Source organism: Anticarsia gemmatalis, chromosome 3 (assembly GCF_050436995.1).
Source record: "Anticarsia gemmatalis isolate Benzon Research Colony breed Stoneville strain chromosome 3, ilAntGemm2 primary, whole genome shotgun sequence".
NCBI classification, from domain to species: domain Eukaryota; kingdom Metazoa; phylum Arthropoda; class Insecta; order Lepidoptera; family Erebidae; genus Anticarsia; species Anticarsia gemmatalis.
The window spans coordinates 13,923,015-13,950,668 of record NC_134747.1 but is presented as its reverse complement, the minus strand read 5'-3'; the positions used below and the strand labels follow the sequence as shown (position 1 = coordinate 13,950,668).

Genomic DNA, 27,654 nt, shown 5'->3' with positions numbered 1-27,654 from the left:
GAGGGTACTGAAAATTCAAGCCTTTGCTCAGCAGTAGTACATAGAAACAGGCTAAATAAAAAGAAGAAATACATTGTAAGTTTGAATAGGCATTAACTTACTGAAACGATATGCAACGCTTTAATACCTATCATCTTTAAAATACTTAGGTTTACATTTTTTTCCATACGACTATGTAATCCATAACATAATAAAAAATTGTGTTGAAACGGCATTACACGTTAATTTTATGAATGCAAGTCAGTAGATAATTAACACATGTTGATAATCAATCAGGTTTAATTAGTCTGGCCATTCATTGATTAGGTGTAAGTATTGTATGATTCATGTTACATTCATATAACGTGATGAATCGTGAACCCTACCCTTTTGAAAGGAGATAAAAAACCTATACAATGTAGACTGTTTGTTTTCAACTGACAACGGAGTATTTCCTCACTCTCTGTTGTTAACTAATGGCTAGGAATCAATACAGACAGAAATCAATCTATTCTTTCTCTTTTTTTTCTTCTTTTATCGTATGGTTAGTGGTCAACCTAGTGTCAAAGTTGTTCAAGCCGCACGAGCCCTCCAAAAAACAGAGACGTCCAGTTCTCATACTACTATACGTCCACTCATCTATGGCATGATCGCGCGTACATAAGCTTAACCCACAGATCGCTTACCGACCGATGAGTGCAACTGTTTATGAGTGAGAGAGTTATAGAAGGACATGTATCTTACATCCCGCTAAAAGTCCTATATCTAAATATGATTACAAAGACCTAAATTGTCAGAGTTAATTTTTATGCAGAATAAAATTTCTGAAAGATTTCCTAAACAAAACCGAACAACATAACACGAAGAGATTTTTCCATAAATCCTGATCTACACAGGCAGCATATAGTCCATAAAAGACCGCAAAAGACTTGTCTTAATATAAACCAGAAGCTGTTACGATACAATATTTTCCATTCAAAGGAAATAGTTCACAAAGGCTTACTATAGACTATATAAATCCCATTGAGCGAACAGCGGCCGCCCACGGGGGTAGGTCGCGTCTTTCATACAATTGTATTAAACCTGTTGGACCAGTGCATTCTCCGCTAACTTGTTCTGCAGATATGGGAAACGAGTAAGAGTGATTTTCTTTTTGTTAGGACGCTAACAATCTACTTTTTATAGGAGTACTTTTTGGGAAAGTTATATGAAGATGATCCAGGTAACTACTTTTTATAGAAATATTTTTTTGGGAAACTTATATTGTTATGAAGATGAATTTGCAAAAATCAAATGTCAATTTTAGATTCAGATTTCAGAGAGTATGCCTTGTGTATGAACTTTAGATAACGCATTAAAACATAAGTTCTAAGTCACACAATGTATATTTTCAGTATGCACTTAAACATCAAGTAAATTTTTGAATTTACGGATGATTTTTACCTATAGAAATATAATTTAAGCACTTCACATTTTCACACATCACATTGACAATATTCAGTTTTGAGTTCTTAAATGAATATTTATCGCTTAGCCACGGGTCTTCCCCGGAATGAAAAAAGAATCGCGAATTAATTCACGACTAATAAAACCAGTGTAACAGGAAAGACACAGATAATAACGATAACAATCTTTATTACATAAGTGAGAAATAACGAGGAAAAAAATAATGAATTGATATTCTAGGAAATGATTACACAATGTTTAAAGATCAACAATCATGTTCATAGATTCTACAGATTTACTACGAAGTAAAATTATACAATTAAAACTTTAGTATTCTTGTTAATTTTGTTTTATCGTAACTGGAATATGAAAATCAAATTACTTAAACTAAAGAATATTTTTATTATTTTAATAAAATAAAACTGTTGTATTCTACCCTGCAGATGCGTTGGAAAATACTTTAAGGACTTCAATATCAAGTTTTCTCAACTACTAGTAAAGTTTGCGTACCTACTATAACACTGCTATGGTACTGACTACACCGAGCTGGCGAGCTTGAGACAATTCAGAAAATATATACTAAGTAATAGACAGTAATGGAACTTTCAAGAATACATTATTTATAACCTATTAAATATAGAAACAAATCAATGCCAAGCGTATTTAAAATAGCATCTCTACCGCAGAAATCAATATCTAAGATATTATACACGAAGATATTAACAAGAAATAAATAGACTCTCCTTCCAATAACAAAGTTTTCTAAAGAACTGAGGCATAACGTGAACCGAAACTAATATTATGGTCCATAGACCTAATACTTAAGTAATAAATTATCCATACATATAATTACCAAATATTTTTATTTTTTTTTATCTATTCGTATTTATAGTGTAAATTACGCTCATTACTAAAGTTGTACATAATAATATAGTACGTATCGAAAATTAACATAAAATATATAATAATTAACCTACGAGATTCAGGCTTAAAGAAGAAAAAAATAATAAAAACTCACTTTTTATAAGTATCAATCATATCGAATCCTATCACGTCACAAGTAACAAACACACGCGATGAACACAGCTCGCGGTGCACGACTAACTCGAGGATCGCAGATAAAACCTTTATATAAACTTATCGACTACAAATACTATAATAACCGATAGCGTATCTGTGATTATACTTGTAGTGATAGATTACGTGTACTAGTGTTCAACACGTCTGGAATTGTGTTCACTTTGATTCAACAGTACGTTTTAAAGCTAACTGACTTAGGCCCGGTTAATAAGTAAGTGGTGGAATTTTGAATATAACATATAATGTATACATTATATGATTTACAATGACACTTATTCATAAGCTTTTAATTTACATTAATTTCCTTAATATTGACCTGGTTGTAACAATTTTGGTTATAAGTCAATATTTTGAGTACCCCAGCAAGAGCACAATATTGGGCTATCAGTCGAGTTTTATTTTTTATTTTGGCCATGAAGGGTCTGGTCGTCTTTGACATGCGATACTGATAAAGCCATAAATGTTTGTTCTTTAGAGAGACGACTCAACAACTCCTAACGCTTACACTTTTTTGTCATAAATGCACATCTAAATAACCATGACATTAACCAGAAACTTAGCAACATTACTTTTACCAAAACGAATAAATAGTTTTGTCTAACACACAAAACAGTGAAAATACCTATACTAAAATCAATAGTAGGTAAATATTGTAAATCATTCTCCATCTATAGAAAGAAAAATCGATGTTTAATTCGATAGCAACGAAAGGTATCGGATGTCTGCGCACGATTCGTTACCGCGGCGATTTAATCGAAAAAGATATTTTGTAAATCGATTTCAATAATCTTGGATTATAGAGTATGACTTGATGTAATTAAAGCGACAAGTGATTCCGCTAATTGATACGGTATCGGTGGAGTGTAGAACTTTCTGGACAATTGAATACTAGAAATTGTTATATTAGATCTCGTGTGAACAAGGCGTGATTATATGTATGTAGATACACATTTAAAAATAACAATAGTGACTACATTTTCTAATTATAAGATTAAATATAATAAGAATTGCAAATTTTTTGCGGAAATCTATCAACATAAACTATACAATCATTATCCTATTAGTCATTTCACGATAACTTAATTTACAACTTTCATTTGTAATTACTATCATGATAATTCAATAAACTCAATAAATCCTCACCTGCAGGAAAGAAAAATTTAAACACCAGCATTTCGGTTATTTTTGATAATCAAACATATCAATACTAATTAATAATTACATGATTTCAATACACGATCAAAGCCTTGAACAGCAGACATGTGACTTTACACCATAAAATCAATGATAAACTACAATATGTTTAATGTGTTCATACACCCATCACGACCTACATCAATGACATGAGTCCAAAGATATATCTAATGTATCAATGTATCACTATAAAGATTACATCAAGTCCGGGACAACTTAGTAAACAAACATAATGAGTCAGTGTCACGGAACTTTGATAATATCGTAATTATTATCAATTACTAAGATATTCACACTTTTTATAACCCGTCACTGTATCAGTGCTGGGAAAGGCTGCCTTGCCAACCAAAACGGTATATTCCCGGTGTCCACCCCCTGCTTGTCCACCCCGGGTGGACAGAGACACAAATCTTTTAAAAAGTTCTCGGTGTCCACCCCTGGGGGACAGTGAGAATGAATTTTAAATTATTCCCGCTGGCCACCCCGGGTGGACTAAGACACGAGTTTCATATTACTACTCTCGATGTTCACCGCCGGTGGACAAAGCCACTGCTTAAATAAACATTCTCAATGTCCACGCTTGCTGGAATTGGGTGTAAATAATTATAACAAAATTAATTAAGTAGGTACATAGTTTAATCATATTATCAATATCTCTAGGGTAAATAGAAGTAGGTACCTACACTATTTATTGTGTGTTTTTCCATATAATGTTGATTGACCCTAAGTTGCGGCACTTATTAAACCAAGGTATAAGTTGTAACAATAAACGTAAAAAAATATATTTTAAGTGATCATTTTATTCACGACATGCGAATGGGACTTGTCAATGGGGACTTCAATATTGATTTATTTCTAGAAAGGATGAGGATGTAAAGATTTTTCTGTGACTTTGATTAATACCTATTGTGATAATTATTTGTGTAGATTGCAAAAGTAAAAGATGGTGATAATATGATTAAACTATATACCTACTTTATTAATTTTGTTATAATTATTTACACCCAATTCCAGCAAGCGTGGACATTAAGAATGTTTATTTAAGCAGTGGCTTTGTCCACCGGCGGTGAACATCGAGAGTAGTAATATGAAACTCGTGTCTTAGTCCACCCGGGGTGGCCAGCGGGAATAATTTATAATTAATTCTCACTGTCCCCCAGGGGTGGACACCGAGAACTTTTTAAAAGATTTGTGTCTCTGTCCACCCGGGGTGGACAAGCAGGGGGTGGACACCGGGAATATACCACCAAAACACTGTAACTGTCAAAAACCCGTTTTGAGATAATTGCCAAAAATGTTTCTTTGTTTCCTCATTCTGAACATAATACTAAATAAGAGTTAAAATGATAAAAACCCTCCCGAACGGGGGAGGGGTTGGACCTTGAGTCCACCACGCTGACCAATTGCGGGTTGTGGAGTTTGCATGCCCTCAACAAATGTGATTAATTAAATAATATTTTATTCGGAAGTACAGTAATATTTAGCTGTTGCATTTGGCAATATGTTATCTAGCTGTGAAAGTACTGATAAAAGTGTGGATTAGCATGTAAAAATAGATAGATGATATCTCTACAGATATCCGTATCCGTTAGCATAATTTTATTGGAGCAATAACAGGAGGTAATACCGGGAGTAAGTGAAAAGTATGGATAAAAAGCAGTGTTAATAAAACCTATACAATGACTATGAAGTCCAAACGGAAAATTATATAATTTAATAAAAATACGAAAATATACAGGATTCTGTTCACAGAAAAAGATTTAAATGAGGGAGCTTATTCAATATTTCATATTTGTTTTATGGTAAATCATCGCACTGGGTATCTGAGGTAGTCCATCTAAGCACCCGTTCGAATAGCACCTATCATAGGCCACGAAAGTATTTGTATTTGGCAGGTGCTATTTGAACGGGTGCTCTAGATGGACTACCTCAGGTATCTAGAGCCAGCATTTCATTTAGAAAATATCCTTAATGACATGTGTCAAGTGTCAACCAATAACAGACAATTCGAATTTTATATGAGTGGTATAAGAACTTATATTGGTGGAAGCTCCTCACACAAACAATGGATCGCAGTAAGTATAACAAATATTTGGCAAATAACAAGTATGGCCAGCTTTTCTCATTGGCCTCACCTTCTCAACTGGCGACAAATTCACCTACCGCATTTTTGACAATCATAAGCGTCTGTATGTGATAAAGTAAGTACTACTTCTAATTACATTCCTAGACGTATTTCTGAACAATACCGTAAGAAAGTAGACAGTCAGTACACCAATACCTATTATCGTAATAAAGGCGTTTCGTATCAAACCGGACATTGTACCGATACCTGCGTGAATCAGCGGCCCTAATACATGAGATAATATAATTTATGTCACTGTAATGCCACCTGTACGATGTATATAATCAGTATATTATACACTAATCTGTTAAGCTGGACGTTTTAACTCATGTAAAGTGCATGCTTCATTATGAGTGTGAAGTTTCTCGCAATGACTTGTAACCGGTGGAAACTATATATCGCGATAAACGACTAAATATGAACTTTAACAAAATCTTTAAACTTTTGGCTACCAGCTGTGATTAATGTGACATAGTGCATGGTCGACAAATGAGAAATTATATCTTTTGAGATGTACTCGTATGGATGTAAATGAAGCAAGGGAAGTGCGAAAGGATCGTACCAAGAGTTCAGCGTTCTTAGGCCTGTGCCAACCCCTAAAGGAAAAAGGCGTGATTTTGTGTATGTATGAAGAGATAACCATTAAAACTCAGTTTCTTATTTAATTACTAAAAAATCTTAAATTAAAAAGACTATTTACCGTAAATACTATCTATCTAAACATTTGTCCCTTTATTTCGTCGGTGTTCCATCAAGATCTACAAAATCCTGTGTGAAGTAAGTATTATTTCGCAAGCAGGATCCGGGTGAGAGCGCTCAACGAGCTGCTTGGTTGATAGACCGTGGCCACGAGGGCACCAGTACTGTCCTACGTACAGTACTACTACTATATACCTACACAATAAATAATACTTGTTTGTATTTTTAAGTAGCTCGAAATTAATATAGGGTAGGTTAATAAATATGTTGTATGTGTGGATAACAAAAAAAAATACATCGAAATTGACCCGTCTGTTTAGCTACAAAGATGTCATACACAAATACACACGAAGATATATAAAATTTATAGGGTTAAATGCAATTAATTTAAGTATGCAAAATGCCGCTCCAGGGGAAAAGACAGATTCATAATGTCTGTACTGCTCTGATTTCATAACGGACAATTTAATTAGTTCTCTAGTATGTTTGATTTAGTCTACGAACTAAAGTTTATAGTTCTGGAATAATAGTCTCATGTTTATGACAGTTCAGATAACGCAGCGAAATTAACAACGAGCAAAACAATTTGCCTCCAAGAGAACATTATAAAAGAAATATTACTTTTTAAACAAAGGCATTCGCAAATTGATAATTTCCTCTTAAGAACAAAGAGAACAGAAATATAATAGCGTCATATCGAGTAATTTCAGACTACCCACATCACTTACGAGTTCAATTGTTTACTCGAGTGCAATCGCGTGAAAACATTTAAAGATCGTATAAGTGATTTCTATCGAGTATTTGTTCGGATTATCGAGTAATACAAATACTCGTTTATGGATTTATCTGTCGGTCGTTGACCTAAGTCGTTGACATTATTTCCTTTGCCGTTGTTTGTTCTTTATCCATTGTTTGAAGAGAACAATCTTCTATCATCTGTCGCGATAGCTTCCTATGATAAATTCATTGACAAAATCCTTGATAGCATTCCAAGAATCTTTCTTATTGACAAAACAAAGTGCCAAAGATATTGCGAGATGCATAATAGAATTAAAACGCAAAATTTTCAATGTCATCTGCGTCGTATACAGACGAAGATATAGAGTGAAGGAAAAAACTATCGCAACAAAAATAAAAGTGTGATGAAAAACAGCGAAACGTCTAGTAAAGGTTGGCACTGAGCCAGCGGTGTTAATAACTAAGAAAACGTAGATCTAAGTGCAGACTGCAAGTAGGAGAAAAACGGAAATATTTGCTGCAGAATGACGATTTAGCTCCCTTGAGAACACACGGAAGAAATAATACACATACTTGATTAAAGAATTGCCTCTAAAGGATAAGGTTGCAAATTAAAAAGAAGGCGTCTCGATTAAATAACTTATGACAATGCTCATTTAGTTTTGGATCAAGAATACTGCAATTCAATGTTATAGTTATTGAAGCATAGCATAAGTTAGATGGATCCAAAATAAATTTATTCTACTTTTCAACATTTCAGGAGACCTTGCCAAAATTCAATCGTTTCCAGTATTTAAATCAGGAATAACGAAAACGCCAGCATTTTATTTGTTCAGAATGAATATTTTAATTTAACACATCACAATTTTCATAACAATTTGAACAATGTCCAAAAATAAACGGTTTCACACGCTTTGTCAACCGTTTATCTTTTTTAATAGAAGTGGTACTTTGTACTATGCAATGAAATTTATTTTTCAGGCCTTGATGTTTTTAAATTCCTCTATACTGTCATTGAATAAAGGACTACTTATTCTGTTAGGGTAAAGACCATTTTGGATTCTGAGTCATTTAATGTCCTGGGTTAAACTGAATCACTGCAGTTATCCTTGAGTCACTGGAATTGCATTAGATTATAGTTTAAATTTGTGACGTACTTCAGGGAGATAGGGATGATGTTCAATTGTATGGACTGGATGAAGCAAATCAAGCACGAAGGGAGCGTACTTTGCTTCATCTACGTTTAAAGCAAGGCACTAGAGATATATTGTGTTATAATCTAACCAATAAAGAAGAACTGGATAGCACCAGTTTTTTCCACAATTTCCATGGCCTACTAATTTCACCAGCATAACATTGACAATTACAGATAATTAGCGTAGTGTACGTGTACAACATGACCGATAAGCCGGCCTTGACTGAAATACGAGTACAGGCCCCGTGCTAACCGTGTGAAGTTTTATGGTTATAAGACTTGAACGATAATGAGTATGACGGTACATAAGTGTCGTATTACGTGTCGTGAGACAAGTATTTGCTGACTGGAGAATACTTAAGTCTGAAATATAAACGATGGGATAGCAGTGGTCAAAAAAAAAGGGAGAAGTGAGTTTAAAATACCAGTTTCAATAGAAGATAAATTAGGAATAAAATGTTACCTGGAAACAAAAATATTAGAGAGGGGATATGAGCAGGTGAAAGAATCAAAGACTTAAACATACCAGCCCTTATAGAAGATAGAAAAAGACAAGGATGTTTGCGTGAAGACTTTAAGTTCCTTATAATGTTACTAAGTACTAGCACTCCAGTATGGTAGTGTCTATTCCGTAATGAATATGGGTAGGGAGGGCATATATTACGTGTCCATATTACTAGACTTCTAACTCTCAGAAAATAGCAATATCGTGTATGCAAACTAGTAGTAAATACTACACTGACATGAATGGGAGTCGTCGACAGCTAATGTAGTAGTCAACTCAATGAGCATGTCAACCTCTGGCCTAAATTACCGCGCCAAAATGTGACAGGTTGATTTTTTTTTGCAAAGGTACGCATGTATTCAGCCTGTTCTGTCAGTGTGACATTTCAGTGGAGGCGGTAATGAACTAATTGGTGATGTATTTGAACACGGAAGTTCAATTATGGTAATTAATTGGGGTCAGGTCGTGAGCTCACGTGCTATACTGATATAAGAACACGTGTTATTAGATACTCGATATTACTGAGAATATGTTTCACAAATTGTAAGTTATAACTAATCCGATTATTACTACATTGGAACTACTGTTGACGTTTTAATGCAATTAAATTTGCTGAATCAATCTCAGGTAAAACCAGGCTTTAAAGAGATTTCCAAGATTTCCAAATTAAAGCTACTACTTGCTTTAGTAAATTTGACTTAGTAAAAGGCTGCAGAGGTTAGCTTAGTTAATGGCAACAAATTATCATATTATAATACATACATGATAGATCACGCCTTTTCCTCACATAGTAGTATGCAGAGACCAAAGATCGACCACTTGGTACGATACTTACAAACTTCCTTTGCCTCACTCGCTCCCAAACATCTTGATATTTTAATTATATCAAAAGACACATCACTTATTCAACATTCACTTTCAACGTATAAATTAAATGAATAAAAAGCAAGCACTTACGTTTCATTCTCGTCTATAAACATTTCTGTGTGTTTCAACCTGCAACAGAAAAATACATAAATGAGTAAAAGTACAGTACACATATAAAATGCAGATGTTTTCGTCGACCAATTAAAAATAATTAAAGTGTCGTATTCTCGCTCGCCGGTCGGATGAATGCTACAGAATTGATTCAATCTGGCTGTGTAAAGGTCTTTTCACATGAAGTAGAAAATATTTTAATGCTACTACGTTTAACTTCTAATTTACCTTTTATAAATGTCGAGAATGCTTGCAACTTGAGAGAGTAAAATAAAAGTGGTCGACTAATTTAATTTGCACTATGATACTTCAGTAAGCGATCCTTAGAGGTTTCTGAATGGAAGAACATTTTCAAGTAAAAGCTAGCAGCATTGAATAACATGAGAAATTACAGTTATACTTATTAAGACATTTTTATAAAATTACTGTACTTAATAATAGATTGTAATAATATGCATACTGTTGGTGTTCCAATAAACAAATAAATTTTAATTGTTTGTATAATACTATTGACGTAATGAGCGACGTTTAGCAAGTTAAAGAATTTTACCTAATTATTCTCTTTGCATATTATGTTATTCGACAAAAAACGACGGCAGTATAGCTGCACTATTAAATACAACAATTATTATTAAAGTAATTGCAACAATATACACTATTTTCACCGCTTCGGTCTATGTGCACGGTCACTAACACCTATTATATGTACGTGTCTGCACGCCGTATAGACGATCGATCCATCAAATACGGATTTATGTTTTGTATATTGTTTCAATATGGATTAGTGGAGTGCTTTATGAGCAGTTGAATTAATCTGTCCAGAGGTTAGACGGTCAGGTAATGGCTAGATGATCTGATCGTGATATATACTGCTCGTGTACTGCAGAATATTGTAGTTTACGTGAAAATGTAACGAGAAATTCTAGACTGAAATATTTTAGAGGTTGAACTAGGATATATTACATGTAATTTATTAATGGAATTTAAATAAGAGTTGGTCCATCTATTTAGCTATCGTTTGATATATTAGCTAGAACCTTAGCTGTGTTAAGGCTTAAGCCGATCACAGATAAAGAACTAGTAAGCGTAGAAATGTTTGAAAAGCTTCACTACATAATAAATTGTCCGAAAACTATGGCGATCAAGCTCTACGTGTACCATAGTAAATAAGCTCTTACTCTACATCTAACCCAAGCCTGTAGTGGCCAAAGCCTGATCAAAAATCTAATTAAGTGTATATTTTTTGGCAGGTAATTAAATTTTTTATTTTACCTGAATATAAATGCACGAAATTGCACAACCAATATCAATGCACAACTGAATACAAACTTACTGTAAAGATAAATAAAACGAGTGTAATGCAAGAGAGCTAATCTAAATCCGGAGTTCCTTGCGTTTTAATCTAAGGATTAGTGACGACATAGAAGCCAAGATTGCAACAGCAATGAAATAATAGATAACAGTACTTAAGTGCACTAAGTCCAAGGCTTAATGATTGTAAAGACATGATATATGAAGATTATATGACTAAGGGTGATTGATTCTTAGTAATAGGACCGGAATTAAAATTGACATATGTTTATACAAAGGTCAAATATAAATATGTCAATTTAATTTGGGAGAACTTGACAGAAGGTCGATTTTTTGTGATTACTACACAATATATGTTTAGACAGACGTGACTTCGCAGCATCGGTAGGCAATAAGGTGGATTAGAACCGACTTTTAGACCGGAAAATAATGCTTTAGTAATTAATAATAAAGCATTGATTGATGCTTTAGCCATTACTACAACATTGAAATTTAAATGGTAGGAACAGCATTTTACAGCAAAACCTATGGAGAAAAAATATGCACCATTTTCAATTACCATTGAAAAAACATAAAACTTCAAATGAACATTTCACATACACATTAATTTAGTAATGCGAAGTAATCCAAATATGTAGGTGTATTTTTTTTAATACATAATAATCTACACTGACTTTTCAAAAAATATGGAGTCTATAAACACATAGATAAATGTCATTGATTGATAGGTTAACATTAATGCACTTTATCGTATTTAAAGAAAAGTCTGGATTCGTTTTACAGATAACGTTATCATTGCAGATAAGAACACCAAAAATATCAGAGTTCCAAGTGCATTATTTCTTGTTACTAAGAGGTTTATATAGATTTATTTTTTAGGTAATTTACAATTTTTACTTAATAGGAGTCGTTTTTCTCTTTAATTTCGAGGGAAAAAGGATTATATTTTCTAAGGTTATTAATTATCAATGTGCCAAATTTCATCAAAAATAACAATTGCGTAAGGAGAATAACTGAACACTAGAACTGCACGTTTGGCGCAGTGGTTTAAGCGGTCACCTCGCCGCGACAACCGTAGCGCCGCGTGTGGTGGGTTCGAATCCTACCCGGGACATATCTTTGTGTGATGAGCACGAGTGTATGTTCTGAGCCTGGTTGTGAATTTATCTATATAAGTATGTATTTAGAAGTATATAAGTATGTTTATCAGTTATTTGGTTATCATAGTACAAGCTCTGCTTAGTTTGGAATCAAATGACCGTGTGTGAATTGTCCCACTATATTTATTTATTTAAATAAATAATATAAATAAATTTAACCCATTAATGTCCCACTGCTGGGCAAGGGTCTCCTCCCATAATGAGAGAGGGGTTAGGCCTTGAGTCCACCACGCTGGCCAAGTGCGGGTTGGGGACTTTGCATGTCTTCAATTAATGTATTAAACAAATTTTAGGCATGCAAGGTTTCCTCACGATGTTTTCCTTCACCGTTGGAGCATGTGATAATTATTTCTAATACACACTTTACTTCGAAAAGTCATTGGTGTGTTGCCTCGGGTTCGAACCTGCGACCACTTGCGTGGGAGGTGTCAATATATACCATTTATTTATTTATTTAAAAATTTTTACCTATTTTCGCAATTAAAACATTAGTAGGATTTTGGTCCGATAAAAGATTATTGTGCATCATTTGCATAGTTACACAACATATATTATCATGTTATTCAACATTAGTATACCTAGAAACAACATAGTAGTCGAAATATTATGTTCAAAATTCCAACTAATTACTGTAAATTCAATAAAGGCTCTAATTTCAATGAATTAGCGTAAACATTAGACAACTATTATTATTACGTGGAATTCCGTCTGCAGTTTCTGCTTACACAGTGCTTAACAATGCATTATTATATAATACGATAGTTCAACACTAAAACCTTAATTCTAGCTCTACTTTCTAGAGCAATACGGTTCAAATTCCAATACTAATGTGAAAGTTTATACCCATTGCATCAGTAACAAATTGAAACTCGATAGTATTCAATAATTGATGTATAACGTTAATTAACACATAGTGGAATGTTTCACTTGTATTATGAACTGTAATAACTAAAGGATAAAGTGCATATTTGTGTGAAAAGTTCTTGTGTTCTCGGTCGAGCCCCCACTGGCTAAATTTAGCAGAGCCAAGTAAATACTTCACGTGATGACACCTCTCTAGGGCTGACACTTTCTAAATAAAGTGTGAAGAAAGGACGGTAGACTTATGTTGCTTAATCTGATTTATGCCGCCATTCTTAAGTTGAGAGTTATAAACGTTTAAGACGATATCAAACAATAAGCCATAAAATTAGTATGACTAACTAATAAACTTTTTAAATTATGATGGTAGTCATTCTTTTTAAAATTAAATCTTTTTAAAATACCGTCTCATTCTATTATACTTCAAGACACAATACAAGATAATTAAATAATAAGATTAGTATTTAACGAAACAATAAAATCCTGAAAAATACAAATCACTCGTTTTTTTTTGTCGTATACAAGGGACTTTTTTGATTTAGTATTTTCTAATATTTGATCGAAACGTCGGGTAAACAAATAAGGTATTCTAACCTTTAATTTTCAATCGCGTTAAACCCGTTACATTATGATATTATGCGTACAAGTCGCGAGAGTTAAAAACTGTTATTTTATACAAAAAGCTTTACCCTCTTATTCTTAAAAATATACGAAGTTATGAAAGGCTTAAAAAGAGTTTTGTTTCTTTCACCCCTTAGCGAAATGAAAAAAGAGAAAACATATTATAGTAGTTTTTTAACTTAAAATAGGTTTATAGTGTGTTAATGAATAAGAGGACTATAATATTAGTATAGATTTAGTGCTGTGGCGGCCCTAAGTCTATCTAGGTCTCAGACATACAGTTAGGCGAGCCCTGTGTTACTCACGAAGTACTTTGTGCGCCGGCGAAGTAAAGTGCGGACTAAAGAATACCAGTGTCAGGCGAGGTGACAAGTTTAAGTAGTATAAGTATATGAGACGCACTGCTTATTACCTTTGTTAGGAAGACTGCTTAAGTTTTATAAAGGAAGTGGAGAGACAGCTTCCCTTTTAAATATATTTTAGAAGAAAAAGTGATTCATTACTTTGTTGTGAAATTAATAATTCTAGTAAGCGTTCGAAAGCTTAAGGTTTAATCTCACGCGTGTGAGTGTGAAACCTGTGCCTTTGTCTAACCGAAGGATAGTAAAGTTCGCGTATATTTATTTGAATAACAGCTAGGCTAACAGCTTGGTAGTTTGTTATAATCCGATGTACAAGTGCTAATTCAGATTAAAAAGTACAAACGTCAATAATATACAATTGATAAATTTGGTGTAGTAAAATTACTCACTAAAATCAGTATGAAAGAGTTTTCAATTAAAATACATACATACATATATCTAAATTCACACTTTTTTTCCCAAACAGAAGGAATTAACGAAAATAAGTCACTTATCCAAGCATGAATGAGATACCCCAACCAAACCTTAAACAATCTACAGAGCAACGCCAACGAGCGTCAAAGATACTGTCACGTGATTAAACATACGATACGTCGGTACTAGTGGGACAAGTATACTCGAGTAAGCCAGATTACAACCAGACAAGAAAATAGGTCTAGTTTACAAACTAGTTCGTCGTCTGGGACACTGTCTGGCTGATAGTGAATGAGCAAGTCTGTCCCCAATTTCCTTCAATTTAAAAGTAATCCCTTTATTCAAAAGTCACCTCGTTCTACCGGTAACTAAAGAATATTTTAATTAACTTAAACTGTGAATAAGATTCCTTAACCAAACCTTAAACAATCTACGGAGCAACGTCATACGATACGTCGGTACTAGGGACACAAGTATACTCGAGTAAGCCAGATTACTAGCAGACAAGAAAATAGGTCTAGTTTACAAACTAGTTCGTCGTCTGGTACACTGTCTGGCTGATAGTGAATGAGCAAGTCTGTCCAGTTGATGAGTAACACTTTCCTTTCGCTCGTGGCTTAGTTAACAACAGCTGCGCGTATCATTCTCTGAGGTTAAGCTACGCTTGCCGAGGTTGTTGTGTTGATGGGTGACCATCTTATACATATCGAGTTCCTCCGTGTTTCGGAAGGCACGTTAAATTCCCAGCTGTCATTTTCAAAGATCTTCGACAGTCGTTAACAGAAGTCAGAAGCTTGAAAATCTGATAACCAGCCTTACCGAAGGGTATCGTGTTATAACCCAGGTAGCTGGGTTGTGGAGGTCAGATAGGCAGTCACTCCATGTAAAATACTGATATTATGTATTAGACTGGAAGCCGACTCCAACATAGTTTGGAAGTAAAGCTACGCTGATATATACACTTTCCTTTTCTTGAGTTTAATTTAAAGTCTGTTGCACCTAGTATTGTTGCGATCGATAACGAACAAGTTGTAGCATGAGCTGATAAGTGATTGGTTATCGCGGTAATTCGTTAGTGAAATCAGCTCTTAGTGATTAATTTTTACATGTCTGAGTGTTTTGACATAACGTAGGTAATAAATGAAATTAACAAAGCAATGAAACTAAGTTATAACATACCACATACATTCAGCATTAAGAAGGCCTAAATATCATGAAGAACACTCATATATCGCTTAAAACTAAAGATTATTATTATATTCGGTAAGTAAAACAACGGTTGTCTCGACATCTTAAATTTCCAATTACTTCAGTAACCATTGAAAATTTGGTTATCAGAAAAGCAATCTGAAACGTATCGGGTGCGGAATTGGAAAGCGTATAATGCGATGTGATTAGTTAAATAACCGTCAAATCAGGGCGAAATAAAAAAGCCAGCTAATTCTAAATAACGATTACCGTAACATTCCAAAGTACTCTTCCACTCAATAAGATACTTGTGTAGGAACTTTAAGCGAGGCCAATACTAAAATGGGTGACCGCTCTTTACAAAAGTATACCTCTACTAGTGGCCCGCCCTAGTTTCACCCGGTTTAAACAGTTATTTTTCAAAAAAACCCTTCACCACTTTTACACATAACCATTCGTCTTGAATCACCCTATCTATTAAAAAAACGCATCAAAATCCGTTGCGTAGTTTTAAATATCTAAGCATACAGACATAAGGACAGACGCGGGAGACGACTTTACTTTCAATCTCTTTAAATTTAATCTCTTTTATACAACCAGTTATTTCATTCCAATGAATAGTATTTGGCTTCATTACTAGAATTTATTCCTGTAAAATCAGGTTACCGGGTACACTGGAAATACTAAACCCGTTCCCAGTATTGCATTTCCAACTAAACGACAAGTTAATATGCTTGTATTCATTGGACATCAAGGAGCTTTCAACTGAACTCCCTCTGACGAACTTTTCAAAGAGCTATCGGTGAGAATTTCCGTGAACATTGCTGTGAATCCGTACTTACTACTCTTTGTTTTTAATTAATAAATGCAATGGAAAGGTGAAACTGCACAAATAAATTAAATTGTTGGAGTTTCTTTGAAGGATTTTTACATGTAAATAGTGCTTTGACTGATTCTCAGTATTAAGTAAAATCTGATGTTTAAATAGGATTTTAATATCCAGTAAATTATGCTGGCTATATTACGAGAAAAGCATCACTTTTGTCTTTGTTCAATTGCGTAATTTTAACAGTTTTTTATTGTTCGAAAGCTCAGCTTTGATTGAAAAGTTTGTAAATAGGTGCAATTGCTTTGTTTTAATTATTAAATTTTCCCAATTTTCATTTATATACATTACATACTCGTAAATTACGCCTTTAGGTTTAGGTAGATAATAAGTGTCAGAAGAAAACCATATGCGATCCCTAAGAAATGATAATAATATGCTAAGTATATCACCAACAATCAAAACCTATCAATATCTTAGATCGCAATCAAACCGTAGTGTGTGAAAATGTGGTTGTGAAGAAACAAAGGCGGTGACAATGCGATCGTTTGTTGATAAACACGAGGCGTGAGAAAGCAATAACTGTATCTTATCACCTGTCAGATTGTGGCACCTTCGCACAGACCGATCTTTATCTGATAGACTTTGATTCAAGGGTACTGGATGTTTAAAAATAGATGTAGTGATATAATGAGTCTTGAAGTGCAAGTTAAGTGCTGAGTAAAGACGAGTGCTTTTCTGAAGGCGTAAACAATTTAACATTAGGTTAACACGAAAGAAAAGACTATATTATTATGGATTCGATTAAGACAAGGATGAAAATTATTCTCTTCTGAATAAAAAAGCAAAGAAAGTCTTTTCTGTTTGTTGAATATGGTCACCAAAAATACGCCTAATGATGCTCAACCCTTTGAAGCAATAATAACTTTATTTTTTATAATTTATTTTGAAAAAAAAGATGATCATACAGGAATTCTTTATGATCATCCATTTTTGTTGCTGGTGTAGTTGGTGGATGTAAATGACAGATCTTTGTAGATTTGGTTTTTATAATACCCACAAATCTGAAGTTACATTAAAAAAAGCTGTATTAAATTGAAAGACATTTTCATTGCTATTCATCTACGTAAGTTCGATGACACAAGTTATTAGAGCAAGGATAGGTCAATAGTCCAGTTATGAAAAGTGAATTTTGGCAAGCAATTCGCGGAGCCCATAAGCGCTGTTGGTTTCTTATTATCAGCAGAGCATTAAAACTTTGGGACAGAGAATTATAGCCTTAACCTGGACAAGTGCCAGGTACTGCAAATCATATTATAAGTTAAAAACTGTCATCTACCAACGATTGTGGATAGAGCGAACTTTTCTTATTCCGTTAACTAAGTTTTTTGAGGGTATTTTTTTAATTTATGGTGTTAATTTTTTTTACGTAATTACACGTCTAAATAATGTAAAATGCTGAGTATTCCTAGCGTTTGCTTACAATTCGCTTGAGATAGGTATGTAATTCCGTCATTAACTGTCACTCGATTACATCCCAGTTGTTGAAGTATTTTAGTGGTGAACTTAACAGATAGACTGACAGAGTAACAGTTATGTGTATATATGTCGCAGCTTCCCAAGTACCTCTTGACGGAAGCCGATATTCTACGAAGATCCTATATCATGTGATTAACACAATCAGCTGTTAACGATCATCAGAGCGTCTCATATTGCATCTCAGTTCGTGGAACAAGCGTCCTTATTGCGAGAACTCTGCGACCTTGTGGCTACATACTACATAGGCTGTTTGATACATAAATACATACTTCATATGAGAATCTCTAATTAATAGGTGTCTGAGAGTCGGATGGAACACTCATTGTAGGTCAAAAATGTGATAAATATACTAGACTAGCTGACCCGCGCAACTTCGCTTGCGTCACCTAAGAGAATGAGTCAAAATTTTTCCCTGTTTTTGTAACATTTTTCGTTGCTACTCCGCTCCTAATGACCGTAGCGTGATGTTATATAGCCTATAGCCTTCCTCGATAAATAGGCTATCTAACACTGAAAGAATTTTTCAAATCGGACCAGTAGTTCCCGAGATTAGCTCGTTCAAACAAACAAACAAACAAACTCTTCAGCTTTATAATATTAGTATAGATTAGTATAGATAACACGCGGGTCTCCAGCTTTAAGGGGTAAATTATTTTAAAGATTAGCGTATGTTTATTCGAGGCTTACAATTACAAATGTATCTGCACGCTTAATAATCGGTGCACCCAAGGGTACATAGAATAAGTACGAGAAACTAATTACTGTCTAATTATACTGACTAATTTATATTATAAATGTAAAATCCAATGCATAATATCGTCCAACAAAGGAAAGGTCAGTGCTGAAACAAAGTTTACCTGGTACTATCTCTCGTCTGAAGGAAACCCCGTCAAACTGTATTAACGGGAACATAATAATATGCATTTAATTTATTGGATACTAATATAATAATTACTGAAGGAAAATAAGAGGACAATTCCGTGCGTCAGTCAGACATATGCAACTTTTAAATTTAATATTGACGCACTCTGATTGACTTCACTGGTAGGTAAACGATTAGCAGGTTAAGTAACCCTTCGTGCGGACATTAAATAGATGGGAAGCCGCTAAGATAATAAAGCCTTCTAGTGCTTCAAAGATCACGTTAAAAGTAGGTCCCAGATGTTGTCAAATAAAATAAGTGGTTAAACTTTGGGTGGCTTGAATAACTCTGATGACTAACCATAAATAAATGAAGTAAGTACTTGTACAATTACAATGAACGATCGATGAATAGCATCGCAAGGCTTATGCAACTTGTATCGGAATTTATTAGTGGAATCGGCTTACAACAACTGTTGCGGATGACTGGTGTTCACGAGCGGTCTCGTATACAAAATGTTGGGTTTTGACTAGCTGGGGGGCAAAGCTCGGAGAATTTACGGATGAATAATTTTAGTATTGATAGTACTGTGGGTTTTGTAGTCTGATTGAGTGATCTCTTGTTAAACTAGACAGCCTATACCGGGCGAAACAGTAGCACAGATTCTAGCTATGTAAAACTTATCATTACGGCGTAAGGTAATCAGTCTAGAATTTGGCTTGGTCAAAGATGTTTGGAAATACAAAATATACTAATTACAAAGCATAGAAAGTTAAATAACATGGCACGAGTTTCTGAATAAGATCAGGTACAATCACGCGAATAAGATCTACAGTCAATCACGTGCGGATGATTAACTAGCCAATGTCTAGCAGTCATTCAACTGCAAGACACAGCAAATGATACGCTGCAATATTTAGAGAGAAACAGAAACTCTTCACTATTGCATCATACGAACAGTTTTATTAAATCACAAACTAATTTCGATTGAAGCCACTCTCAGGGAATTTTAAAATTGCTTTAAAGGCACTAGTTTGAAACTCACTAAGGAAACCGCAGAAAAGTTCAAAGTTGAAAACTAGGTATTCCTCTGACCAGAGTTTATTAGTTGGGAGTTAGTTCGCTTCTGCTAGCGGTGACGTAACGCCTCCAGACAGACTAAGTAGCTCGATTAGACCAATTAGCTCTGTAATGTCACTACTCCAATTGTCTGCGCGCCTGGTACATTGCATGCATTACTGCGCTTCTGCTGAAGGTAATTCTATTAAAATTGCCAGTTAATTACAGATATTTCTGGTCAATATCAAATTAAGTAAACATAATGGAGAATGTTAACAAATTTGGATTATTAGCTCTGCATATTCTCTGTTAAAAATAAAAAATACTAGTGAAAGAATTGCTATGATACGTCAATTAGTTTCCGATTTATAAGTAAAACAAGTTGTAACCGCGCGAGTCGGTGTGACGTCACTCTACATTACGCTAACTCTGGCTCACATAGTCTTTTTTAATAATATTTACTATTATTACACTTTAATTGTAATAAGCAGACGAAAACACAACAAAATACTGCATAAGCTATTACATCTACGGCTGGAGACTTGATATTAAGCGGGACGCGGCCCGCGCGGCATGGTGTACTATGACGTCACGCTGTTAGCGGGACTCGATATTTTTTGAAACTTTGAATGCTTGTAAAATCAAAACTACTTGGTATTTTTGACTGAAACAAAAACTAGTTTGCATGTACATGTACAGGCTTTACTGAGTCAAAATTTCAAGCTATTTGGCATACCTAGTAACATTCTCCATTTCTAAGAACAGATAAATTTGTAATGGAAAAATTGTAAAAACTTAGTTGGCTTATGGCTATTAAAAAGAGTGGCCAAGTTTACTGTTAGCTCTTCCTATTGGCCCTTTTGATCTGGCGGTTAATTCGCTCTCTGTATCATTGACTATCGTAAGAGTGAGTTATTAATTTTGAACTTAAAAAACCGATAATACATAAATAGAAAATGAGTTGTTTAAGAAAAACTTAACAACAGAAGAGAAGAGACAGACTCTGTCGGTTATTTTATAATCATGTGGATAACAAAGCAACAACAACTATAAACAAAATTAAATAGAAATTTTCTTTATATACTAGGGTTATTGAAAACGGTCACATTGTTTACCTGCGGCGTGAGGGCGAGGGAAACGAACCCATAACAACTAAGTCACCTTCTTGGACAATCAACTGATACTGTGTGCATAGTATATTATCACTTAGTAGATTTACCTGAGAAGGTTTTGGAAAGGTCGAGCGAAGAAACCTTACTTATAAACATTTAGATTACTTTAAGAATTATGATAAACTTTACTTTGTTGTAAGTCAAAAAGGGAGCAGTTTTTTGCAGTCTTGTGCCTATTTTCTTACGATCTTTAAAGGTAAAAAAAACTGTTTTATATATAAAAGAGACAATTGACAAATGATATGAAGAAGCAGTAATAAGTTTAATTCGAATTTCATCCACACAAAATTAAGTATAACGTTTCATAAAAAAAACTACTTAAGCAGATCTTGACAAAAGATTTCCAACAGTAGCAATTAAGAAGGCATATGACTCACTAAATCTGTATTTAACTCACAAGAAAAAAGGCCTAAACCATTTCAAAAGTACCCAACAACACGTACATACGCCCGTATTGTTCTAAACAGCTGACAGCGAGGCGTAGACGCGTATTTTAATTAACATTGAATGAATTCATACCCACTTATCTTCATTACGAGAAACAATTATTCGTAATGAAAATTAAACACGTGATATTAAGATGTTTGTTGTTATATTGTTTTGACTTTAGATCGTCCTGGATGCTGGCTTGTTTGTTGGTTCAAAGTACACCTTGTTTATATTAGATCGAGTTTATTAACAAATTTTCATAGTGATATTGATGAGACTAGATGGGTGTTTACAGGTATAAAGGTATGGCTTTCCCACGGGAGTAGGCAGAGATCTGAGAACGCCACTTGCCCTATACATTTCGTTATACAATACTTTACTGCTACTTTTTTTTATTGTGTTTAAGAACATTACGCGCTTAAATACATGACTTGTGATCAAAAATATATTTTCAACGGAGTCAAGCTTCAAGTATGAGGGAGTCTTATTAATGCATAACTAACATAGTTATTAATATAATTAGGAGTAAATTGAGTAAGGTGATGGCATCACCGTAATCTGATGGAAGAGAGTCTGTTAATCCTAAATGACGATTGAGTTTTATGAAAATCGTAGAATATTTAGGAGTGTCAGTAGGTTGATTTGAATATAATGATACCGGGGACTTACTACAAATTGATTGATTCAAATCTTGATATTGACAAACATATAATTTATCTTATCTTATAGATACTTTAGCTACAAATTATTAAAAGTTTAAGGACAAAAAGCGTGTTTCTAACCAAGAAACGATGTGAGCGCGTGATGTGATTCCTATTTTTGGATATCTGATCATTGTATGCATACAGGATATTTTAACTTTAAATATGTTAAATACCGACTTTTACCTTACATTTATAGTATTAAATAAATTAGAAGTACTAAAAATAACCACAAGACCCTGCAAAACAAACAATTTGGCCTGAGATGTAAACACAATCAACATTACAGAACACTTCTTTCTTTCTCCTTATAATGTTTTAATAAAAACCTACATTTTAACACCCGCAACTACAAAAATGCACACATCTACGCTTACATTTCTCTGATTATTATTTAGTCACCAAAATACATTAACAAGCTTCACCAAAAACTTTATCCTGCACACACAAATTCTCAGCATAAACAACAAACACTTAGGTACATTCTACATATACTTTAACTATTCCTGAAACTGAAAAATCACATTTAAAAACCTACTCACGTCATGACAAAAAATTTTACCCTTACTTTTATTTACAAACATAAACAACAAACACTTTCATTCTACATATCTAAACTATCCCTGAAAAATCACACAACAATACTACTCACTTCATGACGATAAACACTGCACACAAGTACACACAGGCGGGAAAACAACACGAGATTCCTCGACGGAACTCCGCATGGGAATAAACTCGCACGTGACGAATACACCGGTGTGGTCTACGTTAAGAGCGGTACACAATGACGGTAAACATGCCATGTTTTGTCATGGTCAAGGCTGTGACGGATGAGTGCATTTGCTTTCATTAGTGCTTTAATTGGTTATGGTCAAACGAATGAGGTTGCTGACGACGAATGATGTTCGTATTCAGCTTCAGGTCTATACTTCGATTCAGTAATTGTAACGACTACCATAAGTGTCAATATTTGACCTAAATGAATTAATGATTTTGATGAATTAACCCTATTAAAGTATAAAAGGGAAGTAACTTGTAGCACGATTCTCTACAGAATCACATCTCTTGAAACCATCTAGTATCGAGAGTTTGACATTTAAAATGTGATGCTAAAATAGTTTCTATGACGCCCGCTAGAGGCGCTGAACCATTGTCACACAACATTTTTTGATAGCTAGCCGGTTGTAGGTAGTCGATAGTGGTAGAGAATCGCGGTACTGTATAATATAATTGTTTACTCACCGATAAGTACGGTTGTAAATTTCAATAAAATTTATCTATCTAAAGATAAAAATAATCTCGGTGCTATGACAACAGTTCAGTTGTGCAATTGGCAACAAAAATCACTAAAGAAATGCATGTTTTGATAATACCTATCATGTTATCGTTGCACTTATTAAATTAAAATCAAAATACTTGGTATTTGTGTCCGTAAGAATATTGTATATTTTAATTTCGTTCAGTCGCTATTTGACGAAGACAGCTTGAAAATTACTTAGATTGCTTCTAGAACAGTGTTCTATGAAGACTGTGCAATGTCGCCTGTTACCTTTTATTCATTTAAACACAAAGCAGAAAACTAAAAGCATTTTTCTCTGACATTCACGGAAAAGAATTTCCTTTGTAACGAATGTAAATTAGTACATAAAATAAAACAATATTAGCATACCAACATTAGTTAAACAGCGTCTTTGTTCAGTTAAAATAAATATTATTACAAGTAAAGAAAACAAAGACAGTTCGAAATACTGAATAACATATTAATTGAAGATTACATTGTTATTATTTCCCCTGTTTTTCGTTAAAGGGAAAGCGGGCCTTACGAGTTGTATCAACAAACCTTCCGCCCAGTATTTCCTAACTGAATAACCCAATAACAATGTCAGAGGCGGAAATTGACGGTTAGACGGGCGATCACGAACCACTTGCAACTCTCGTTGTTGTCGATAATTTGTACATGTAATGATAATTGAGAGACACTGAGCCTCAGAATTGTGTCGCTATTGCTACTATTGAATAGCAGCGCCTCTAGCGTTTGTTATAAGAACTAAATTTTATTGAAATCCAAATGTCAAAGACTAGACAAAAAGGACACTATAGCATGTTAAGTATTTTAATTGTTGGTCAAGTCCCAATTTTTCCATAGTAAGTAAACTTTATACCATCGTTAACTAAAATATCGTTTAACAAATGCTTCACACATAACACAAAAATATGCAGCTTTGAACGCAAAACCTTAAATTCGTTCCTCGAATTTGTCGCTTTTTTAACCCCTTACTGTCCCACTGCTGGGCGAAGGTCTCCAGAACGAGGGAGAGGTTACTTGCTAATATAATAAAAAAAATCGGCATCAGGGCAAAATAAAAAATACTAATTGAAAAAAATATCTACAATTAATTTCGCTGTCCTGTACTAAGCTTACAGGCACACGCGTGGCACGGACAATACGGAGCGAAGTCCACTCGATCAATTGTAACAGAGCACCAGATCACCGGTGACATCATGACGATTGTCAAATTGTATCACAACATACACTTTGGACCACATCGGGAGTCACCGTGACCGCTTGGACTATAAACCTTGTTTGTGTTCAATGAAATTGGAATTTATAGATGAATGGTTTTTAACAAAATAAGTTTTGTATCAATAAACGCATTTGTTGAATATTCTTGGATGTTTTTTTCCACATATTGGTAAGAGGTATGTACTACACTTTTGTATTTTTTTTAGTTCCATCCCGTGAAAGAGCGAGAAACATTACCTCGGAGGTGTAACTAAAAATCGGATATACTACAGAAAATCTTTTCTTATCCTACAGTTGCTTTCGAATTCGAGATCGAGTGTTACGTAGTCGTCCAGATACAAAATATAAAACCCGATGTCTTAAATCTGCAATAGGATACACTACTTCATAGTTATACAAGTTCCGCAGTTATCGGTAATCCAATAAAATATACACAAATTAAATAAAGTTATCATTCAAAAAATATCCAGCAATCTAAGGAAATACACAGCATAATCGCTGTTATCCTCAAATATATGATAGTAATGATGCATCACCAAAGTCAGTAATTATAAAGGTAAATAGCCACTAGATTAAACTCCGACGAGATGTGTTAATCGAGTGACATAAGATATCGAATGAACTGTTTACGATGTATCGATTTATCGTATCGTTGTGGTTATGACAGATCGAGGTGAAAGAGGTCGTTCACTTGAAGAACAAGCTTTGCAGTTATTGGTATTTAAAATTGATTGGTTGAAAGTTTTATTTAATTGAAATCCGATTTTTGTACATTGTAGTATATTTTATTCATCGGAATTCTGGCTTGTAATATGCGTTTTTTTTTTAAACCCATTACTGTCCCACTGCTGGGCAAGGGTCTCCCTCCCAAACGAGGGAAGGGTTAGGCCTTCCGGCCAGTTAAAGTCGAAATAAATAAGGTAAAAAATATTCTAGGTTCATAAAATGTTCTTAAACTAAAACCAGTTTCCTTGGACGCATGGTTCTTGATGGAAGCACTGACAAATTATTTCAAAACTTATATAGTATAAGGAAACATGAATTTAGAAATATATTTAGACACTGCGTATGTGACAAAGACGGTACAATATTACTATTTAATGTTCCAACACTTTTCCTTAAGGAATATCAATTTAAATATTATAATTAATTTACTCTATTTATCATACGTCTCACATATAGAATGACGAATGTGTCCCGGAAAATTCCAATAAATATATTTACAATTGACTGAGTACGTCATATTATAATATCACTTGGCTCTAACAGTGAAGGAAAACATAGTGATGAAACCTTGCATGCCATAAATTTGTTTAACGCATTTCTTGAAGGCACGTAAAGTCCCCAACTCGCATTTGGCCAGCGCGGTGGACTGAAGGCCTATCCCTTCCTTCATTCGAGAGGAAACCTTTGCCCGCTAGTGGGACAGTCGCGACATAAAAAAAAACAAATTATACATTTCGAAAACTCCATCCTTTTCCAATACCATTAACAAGAAAGGGACGACATACACAAATTAGTTTGACACATAACAGTGATCATTCCACGAGCTACACGTGTCAAAATGTCATAATAAGTCGAAGCATTGAACTTATCTTTTGTTAACTGTTCGTGAGTCATTTCGCGAATCAAATACGCCTTATCGTATGTGGGTGTGAATTGTTTGGGCTAATACACATTAGACGTTAGAGCGTTCTTGTAACACTTTTAACAATTTCGACGGTATTTTATTAGCACATTTAGCTCGGAACATTCCTGCCGTTTTTATGCAATATACGACATTTTTCAAATACACTAACAATTATATATTTTTCTCTTTAAGAACCTACATAAAAACTAATGATACAATTTAATTATTTGTACTATGTAATAGAATTGGAGAGATTTGATGCAATAATGTCTATTTTAAACCAAAAGTACTCCACGTAGTTATAAATAGACTTTACTTTCACTCATTACTTCATTCGTACCGCACGTTTCATCTGTTTATATTGATGTTGAAATGTTACCAAAAAAATCGTTGTAAATCATCGAGCGTCGTGTTTCGTTCTAATGTATCTTGACCTTTACTTTGCCAAAAACATTAGTCTAAGTACGCCGAGCAACAGGATACGTTTTTATTTGTTATTAGGTTTATTAATAAGTTCATTGACCTCAAGGTTGCAGGATTTGAGTGATAAAGTTTTTATTACAATGTTTATATCGTATTCTAAAATTAGACAGCTAAGACGCTTGAAGTATGATATCATCCCGCAAAAAGAATTATTCTTGTATGACAGGAAATTTCACAAACATACATATGACGAATACAAAATACATACATAAAAACACGTCTTTTCCCCATAGGGGTAGGTAAAGACCAGGTAAACGAATACAAAAAAATAATAAAATATTAAATTAAAATTCTTCAAACTTAAGAAACGAATTGTTTACCCATTGTCATCTCGAGGCTACTAAGTTGATTAAGATAATTTTGGCTTAGGTATGAAATAGTCTTTCTTACCCGTATCTTAACAAAATCTTATTCTTAAACTTAAACTCAGGCAGAAAAGTGAATACAAGCTTTTTACTACGAAATACATTATCCATTGCTATTTTTGGATTTAAAAATAAATACAATAGTTAAAAGATTCACGGGTATTGTTTCTTCTTCCATTCAAAGTCCAAAGATCACGTCATTAGT

General features: G+C 34.0%; 1 protein-coding gene across 4 annotated transcripts in view; it reads right to left on the bottom strand.

Annotated features, from left to right (window-relative positions):
- The window catches only part of Acsl (Acyl-CoA synthetase long-chain), a 95,757-nt gene that overhangs the window by 30,757 nt on the left and 37,346 nt on the right, over nt 1-27,654 (bottom strand). For 2 of the 4 annotated variants that reach the window (XM_076136676.1, XM_076136675.1), the window contains exon 2: nt 9,919-9,957. In XM_076136676.1, the coding sequence (XP_075992791.1) occupies nt 9,919-9,941 (23 nt within the window). In that variant the 5' untranslated portion in view covers nt 9,942-9,957. Of the gene's footprint in view, nt 1-2,443; nt 2,587-9,918; nt 9,958-23,096; nt 23,187-27,654 lie in introns of those variants that run through there. The other 2 variants (XM_076136674.1, XM_076136677.1) reach the window with 2 other exon arrangements.